The 7,913-nt window shown below is 46.4% G+C and overlaps 1 protein-coding gene and 1 pseudogene across 1 annotated transcript; one reads left to right on the top strand and one right to left on the bottom strand.

The window, feature by feature from the left end:
• The first annotated feature begins 1,271 nt into the window (after nt 1-1,271).
• LOC140222042 (probable trehalase) lies at nt 1,272-2,559 on the top strand (annotated as a pseudogene).
• A 984-nt stretch (nt 2,560-3,543) lies between these two features.
• Nucleotides 3,544-4,442, bottom strand: LOC117842339 (antifungal protein ginkbilobin-like protein). The gene has a single exon (XM_034722748.2). The coding sequence runs from the start codon at nt 4,291-4,293 to the stop codon at nt 3,853-3,855; it is 441 nt and encodes a 146-aa protein (XP_034578639.1). The 5' UTR covers nt 4,294-4,442; the 3' UTR covers nt 3,544-3,852.
• Nucleotides 4,443-7,913: the final 3,471 nt, after the last annotated feature.

Here is a 7,913-nt window from a genome sequence, read left to right as displayed (position 1 = left end):
GAAATTTTAATTTCAAATGCTAACATAAGTAAAGAAGAGAACAAATAATATGTGAAAATGTCTAAATGGGATTTACTCTTGGATACATATGATTCTGGACCATCCTAATGGCATCTCATTGTATTGACTGACGATGATAATCCTCTGCATGCTGCTATTCCTACATATGTAACGGGTGATCTCACCAGGTCATATGTGAAAATGTTTTGGATTAGTTGGGGGCAATGAGTCGTTGAGAGGTCATTTGTTTTTCTGAACTTTAGTACAGTACAACTTCACAGAAGAAAGATGTTTGTTCACAATCCCTGCAAAAAATAGGATTTTTTGGTGATCTTGCTCCTACTTTAATTTGAAGTGCAATTGTATTTTTACCCTCATTTTTTTAACTTTGTGATTTTGCCCTCCCCTATTCACAAGTCATTATGATTTTACCCTTGGTTTTTGCGTATTTGCCCCTATTTTGACCGCTGACTAGGGGCAAAATCGCATTGACTTGTGAATAGTCGAGGGCAAAATCACAAACTTGAAAAAACGAGAGCAGAATCACAATTACACTTCAAAACAGGGGCAAGAACACAAATGCCCCCAAAAAATAAGATCAACAATGAATATATTTATTTACTTCACTTTTGAAAAGATAAAAAGAAATTAATGCCACACCAAGATCACATGTATCGTGTTGGAAACATTCGTTTTGAAAATTCTAAGTTCGGATGTGTGGATTATTCAGTTTTGGACATTTTTTAACTTTAAACACAATTATCTCTTGATTTGCCTATTTCTTAAATTGATTAATGCATTATATTCTTTATTGATAATGAAGCAAAATAATATCAAGATGAAATAAAAATATTTCCCCTTCAAAAAAATACAAATATTTCCTTGTCCTAAAAGGATCTATCTCATATTATTCCATTCATTCACATAAAAATAGTGAATATTCTAGCTAATTGCTGGATCATGTTTCCTGAATTCTGTGTATCGTAGTGCATGTTGAAAGGGGAAAAAATCTAGATCACAACGATTAACTTGGCATTTAACGGATACTGTATGTATGTGGGTGCATGATGCAAAGCTGCAACAAAAGAATTTCTGCCACCGCACAATACCAAGTTTTTTTTAGGAATGCACAATACCCAGTTCACAACGAAGAGGTTTTTGCAATTTTCCCAACACAATTGAAAAAGGAATCCAAAAACAACAATGTTGCCTAATGGGCCTAATGGGCTGATCAATTACACGTCGACCTGAGTGTGCACTCGCTTTGACCGTTTGACCTGGGCACTGAGAAAGAAACGACCAAACGCATTCGACAAGACGACAAGCCGCATCCAAGATACGAAGCCAAGCATCCCAAATCGCATTCGCAGGTCGCCACAGATTCCGCCCAAGCAGCGACGGTTCCATTCAAATCCCCTCCAACCCCCCTCCCCGTGATCACGCTCACGCCGCGTGCTAACCCTCCTCCTCTTGCTCACCAATTCACCATCGTCCTCCATGGCGCCGCAGCAGCCGGCGGCAGCCCGGCCGACGACGCGCTGCTCGACCTCCTGCGGCGCGTGCAGTCGGAGGCGCTGCGCGCGCTGGGCCCTCGCGGCTTCGACCCCAAGCTCTACGTCGACATGCCGCTCGCCGCGGGCGCGGACCTGATGCTAGCGGCCGCCCGGCGCCGTCACGGCGCGAGCTGGAGGCGTTCCTAGCCCGGTACCTCGCGCCGGCCGGGTCGGACCTCATGGCCGCCGACCCACCGGACCTGGCGTTGCCGGAGCCGCGCGCGGGTTCCTGCCCCGGGTGGAGAGCGGCGCGGCGCGGGCATGGGCGCGGGAGGTGCACGCGCTGTGGAGGAACCTGACGCGGCGGGTGGCGCCGGGCGTCGCCGCGCGGCCGGGGGCGGCACACGCTGCTGCCGCTTCACGGAGGGCGGTCGTGCCGGGCTACGGCTACCGGGAGCTCTACTACTGGGACTCCTACTGGGTCGTCAGGTCCTTGCGCCTCCGCCTCGACCTCTTCCGGCCACCGTGCTAGCTCGCCGCCGCTTTGCTTCTGCTTGCTCGACTCGTCAAGCTGTGGATATCACGTCAGGTTCAGTGTTGACGATGGTGCAGGGGATTACTGGTGAGCAAGATGTACGGCACCGCCAAGGAGGTCGTGCTCAACCTCTTGTACCTTGTCAAGAGATAAGGCTTCGTTTCTCAACGGTGCGAGATCCTACTATACTAATCGAAGGTGAGAAATATTACTTTTACTGGCGCAGCAAAGTTAGATAGAGGGTAAACTGATCCTAGCGCGAGCATCACCTAATGCAAAAAGAATGGAACTTTTTATCGCTTTTTAACCGTAACCAAAGCAAAAGAAATTTCGTATATCTTTGAGCAAACAATGAAATCTAGTTCTTGCAATAAGTGATTGGAAGGTTACAGAATTGGACCAGTATCTCCACATGCCTTTGGACTCTGCATATTCATCTCTGCACTTAAATTGGTTCCTGGGCTTTGTTCTACTAGTTTTTAATATCGGAAAGGCAAAAGCAGAAATATATCCAATAAGTCTCTTATTTTTCAAAATCATTTATCAATAAGAAGGAACCTTTTTTTCTTTAAAACGACAGTTAAAATGAAATGCAAGCTAGGTAAAAAAGATTTTTGTTAGGAAGGGGAAAATTAAAATTAAATTTATTGGTATATAAAATGAAACAATGTATGAAATGTGAGTAGTTCTGTTTTCATCCTCATATGATAATCCATGAAAAATGCAAAACCAGGGGGGATATTGCGCAGAAGAGGACAGGAACCCAACAAAAACATGGCCTGGATAAGTAAGAAAATAAAATTATAATCTACGAAGAGAATGAGAAAAATTATTATGTATATGAGCACTAAAAAAAGGCTGAATACCTGTTGCCTAAATAGGAAAAGAATTGAATGCCAGCTATCGATCTCGGCCCTAACGGCCCAATTTATGCTCCTAGTTTCTGGTCCATTCCAAAGTCGTACCAGGCTGTGTGACCAGGCCCGCGCCGATTGACCTGACCACATCCAGACAGATCCTATAGTTACGGCTTTCCAACCTGATCCATCAATCAAACTACTCTGAATTTGGAACTTTCCAAATATTCCCTCCTACCTATTATAAAAAATGTTTTCCTCTAAAAAAACCTATTCTAAAAAAACGGTAATATTTATTTTGCAAAGCTCCAAAGGTATTGATCAAATTTATCTCAAAATTACATGTCCTCTCTTTTTCAAATACATCTTATTTTTTGTATGCAGCCAGCCACCACTTCTGCTCCATGGTTTTAGAGATATACTCAGCAACCGGTGATTTGGACTTGCTCTGCTAAAAGAGCATAAGTTCTGGATAGTGGATGCCAGGTTTACTACTTCAGCAAACATATGAAACATGCTATCCGTCACATCATTTGAGGCATTGTTTGAATTACCACACTGATACTTTTATCCTAAACTAAACTTATTATCCAGATTTTCACAGAGTAGTGGTAAGGGATAACCAGGAATGGATACATAGCTTGACTCGCTATCAAGCTAAGTGGAACAAACCCAGTTTGATTTATTTTGTATAATTTTCACAGAGTTTTGCAAATTGCACACAAATGCATGGATAACCACCACATTCGCGCGAATTCAACATACAGTACATTCTTGTGGGCAACGAGCGAGTTTACAAGCGTTCAGAGGAAGGACAAAATCACAGAATAAATTGTTCGCCCACTGGATTTTAGTTTTGGGACACGAACGAATGAAAGAAGAAATCGGCGACGGCAAGGGATCGCCACCTCCAAGCCATAGCAGGGCACCTACCAACACAACCTGCAGCGCCGCGGGTGATGATCAACTAATCCACGAACGGGTACTGCTCGTAGCGCACGCTGCAGTCGACGAGCACGGCCCTGGCGCCGACGCTGCGCCCGCAGGTGGCGCCCATCTGGCTCACGGCGGAGCGGAGGCACGCCGCGCAGTCCGCCGCGGCCGTCGACGGGCGGCACGCGGCGTGCCCGTACGCGAAGGCTGCCGGGTACGGGGAGATGTCGTAGAAGCCGCCGTGGGCCGCCGGCGTCTCGGACACCAGCTCCGATAGCACGTACGCCAGGCTCGCCGCGAAGGGGTCCCCGGCGCCGTACGTCGCGCCGTTGCACAGCACCGACAGCGCCTCCGTGTTGGGCGCCGCCGCGGCGCCGCGCGGGGAAGCGACGAGCAGCAGCAGGAGGAGGAGGAGGGACAGCGTGATGGATGGGAGGAGGAGGAGCGGTGGTGCCTGGGTCGAGGAGGATGCCATGGTGAACGAACCTACGAGGCTTGTGTGATGTTGGTTTTCTTGGTGATGGCGTTGTGATGGAGAAGAATGCGAGGCAAGGACGAGACACGGATGATACGGTTAGGAGTGAGTGAGACACGGACAGGGACATGCCAGCAGGCCGGCCGGCCTAGGCTATGGGCCTGGTCTTTGTCATGGCGTGATGCTGGGAGACCATTTGTCTGCTTTGGTTGACAGCCTCCATTATTGGTGGATGGCGTGAGCAGCGAATGTGACTACGCGCTCTCAGCTCTCGTTTTGTTGTGCATTTCTTCTTCTTCTTCTTGAAAACGGATTAGTGAACATTTCTCTCTCTTTTTGAATAATTGGAACATTTCTATTGTCAAGAAAGAAAAGGCATGTACGTGCAAGATTTCTGGTTGGCGCAAGATCTCAATCTGGACTCTGGAGGGATCTGTCACCGATGGGCGCTTTAGAACAATTCTGGACCATTATGGGCCACACACACTGTTGTTCTTTGATGGGCTTCGGCGGGTGGCTTTTCTTCTGTTTCTTCTAGTCTCTCGTGGGCTTATTACTGTGTATATGGGCTCCCACATTCCACTGCTTAAGCACATAAGAAAAGTCAAAAGAGGCTAGTCGATGGCAGTGTTAAAACGTGCACCTCAAGTGGTGGTACATGACAAAATATTTATGGAAGTAATATTTTTGTCTTTCAGAGATGCAAAATAAGTTGGGAAGAACCCCGTAACTTGAAACGCAGAAAATGGAACGACAATGGACGGGAAGATTACAACCCAAGTACTGGACCGAGCACGCGTAACGCGCGCGGTGCGTAATCAATTGAGCTTGAGGAGGAACCAACTGAAATGAGCTTTGGCCACTCATTAGGGGTCAGGGCAGCCGGTGTTGGCGGGGCAGAGGAGCTTCTTGGGGTCGGTCACGCTGTCGCGGAGCTGGTCCCGGAGACGGCACAGGCACTCGCGCTGGCCTGCGGCGAAGGCGTTGCAGCACTCGCCGCTCAGAACCGTGGGGCTGTTGAGGTCATGCGGCAGCGTCAGCCCCTCCTTACTCAAACACTCCTTGAACAACGGGATGCTCGAGCAGGCCTTGTCGCCGCCTTGGGCCAGCGCCATCAGCGGGCCTCCTTGAGCCAGCGCCATCAGCAGCAGCGCCAGCGCCGCCGCGGCGACGGTCATGGCCGGCGCTCGGGCCTTCTTGAGGCACGCCATGGCAGCCACAGCTGCAGTCACGATGGATCTCTCTGATATGAGAAACTAAATAAATTGGTGATCTCCAAATGGCCCGTTCCTGAGCCCTTGTTTAGTTCACCCCCAACTCCCAACTTTGGCACTATGCAAAAAGAAGATTCCCTATCACATCAAACTTGCGGTACATGCATGGAGTACTAAATGTAGATGAAATTAAAAACTAATTGCACAGTTTTGTTGTACTTTGCGAGACGAAATCTTTTGAGCCTAATTAGTCAATGTTTGGACAATAATTCACAAATACAAACGAAACGCTACAGTGTGCTACAGTGCTGTAACAGTAATTTGACACCTCCAAACTTTAGCAACAAGACCTGAGCCTTTTATAGCCACGCTAGCCTGGGGTCAATGCTGCTGCTGTGCTGCAGTTCCATTATGACTAAGTTATGCCCTCCCAGCAGCTGGGTATACTCTCGCTGATCATGTGCTTATGAGTAATGCGCAGCATGATCCATGTAACTCTGAAAAATAATCCTGCATTAATTGTCCAAATGTACACTCCGTTTATATTTTTTACGGAACGAATCATGCCCATAGTTCTTCACATGCTTGAACTATTAGTTGCTTGTTTTCTTTTTCTGTATCCAATGAACATAGGGGACAAGTGTGTAAGTGTGTAAGTGTATAAGTATATGAATTTGTACTGTATTTTGTAAAAAAAAAGAATAATGGGTTAGCTTACTCTTTGTAATGTATATGGCATTGTGGGTACATCAGTATGTTTAACAACTATAATTTTTTAGGACTGAGATCCTGTTTCGGTTTCACTCAACACCGGTGATAAGAAAGAAACAATTTGAGTTAACATGAATATTGATTAATGACTCACAATGGGCAAGTCCAGTTGCCCCTTCGATCCGGAAGGGAGAAGTCATCACTGATGCAACCTTTAGCGGGATCAAGAGGTATCTTCCAACAATTTTAAGTAAGTATAATGGCACCTGAGAATACCCATTGGGTTGAAAAGTTTAATGTTGCACGCCAAACAATTCTACCGATGTGCCCAGCTTCTTGGCAACGTTACGTTGCACATGTACTTTTTTTGGCTACAGAAATGATGCACATACATACTCACCTTAGAGCGTGTTCACACTTTTTAAACCCCCCCCCCTCCAACCCCCTCCTTTCCAAGATGTTCGAAATATGTCCTCAAATATAGGTCATTATAGTTTTTTAGACAATTCAAATTCTTCTTAGATTTGATATGATTAGTTTGATTGATTGGGGGATTAGCTAACGGGGACTCTTGTTGTCCATAACTACCATTATGGCGAGATAAAAGTAAAGCAACAAATTTCCCTATATATGTTATAACTCATGGGCACATGTTTCTTTTGTTAGTCCCTCTAATTTGTTCTGAAATCTCGAGGATACATTATATTTCTGGACAAAGAGTGTAGTGTTGTAGGGGGAAAAAAGCATAATAGCTATAAAGCATTGCATTGAATTACAGTTTAATTGTGACTAGCTCACCAACTCATGTTTGCACGGCTAGTAATTTTAGGAGATATTATGAGTATCAGTCCATATTAAATTAATTAAACATCATCATAAACTAAATTATCGACCCTGCTTAACTAATTTAACCCTGACTATCGCTAGCACCTGGTATGACTCAATAGCACAACTACCACAGTATCATGGTCATTGTGCATGCACAAATACGAGCTAGACATCAAAATATGCATAGCGGAAACATATTAATAAACATATAATCCGCTTCATTAATTTACAAATCTCCCTACACAAGATGGTGGTCATGCTCAACCCACACATCTACGGATCCACCCTATTCCACCTGTTGTTGCCACCATCCCTAATCTATACTATAAAGAGTGAGCAAATTGATGCCAATTCTCACCTAGAGTTAAATTACCCTACCTCTCACAAAGGACCCACCTGATAGTGTAGGGATATGAGGTAGGCTACACTAGCGCAAATCAAAATATCTACCGCGTATAACCAGGAAGAACTGCCGTATAAGGATCACGGGATTACCACTCGACGCACTACTGGTGCGGAAGATGTAGATATGCGTCGGTGCAGTGAAGACGATCACGTAGTCGTACGTAGTCGATCACGTCCAGCTGCTCCTCAGCAGCTCGTCCACGTGCAGCAAGATCGCCTCGGGTGCCGCGGCTCGTCGTCGGCTCGTCGTGGCTCGTCCAAGTGCTGCAGGCGCAACACCTCCAAGGTATCCACACGTGCAGGGAGGAAGCGTCACAAACCGGACTGCTAGATCCGCGAGTTGCAACAGGCGAGGGCGTGGGAGGCGCGGCAGGTGTGTTTCGCCAAAAGGGTGTCGACCCTAGGGCGCCCCCACCCCTCTATTTATAGAGGTTCCTGATGGACCTCTGGATCCGAGGCCCA

The sequence above is a fragment of the Setaria viridis genome, chromosome 2, assembly GCF_005286985.2.
Source record: "Setaria viridis chromosome 2, Setaria_viridis_v4.0, whole genome shotgun sequence".
Taxonomy (NCBI): domain Eukaryota; kingdom Viridiplantae; phylum Streptophyta; class Magnoliopsida; order Poales; family Poaceae; genus Setaria; species Setaria viridis.
Note: the sequence above shows the minus strand (reverse complement) of the source record. Positions and strands in the feature narration are given on the sequence as shown.

Excerpts from the sequence above, each read along its gene's own strand:
- LOC117842339 (XM_034722748.2), bottom strand. The coding sequence starts at position 4,293 with ATGGCATCCTCCTCGACCCAGGCACCACCGCTCCTCCTCCTCCCATCC.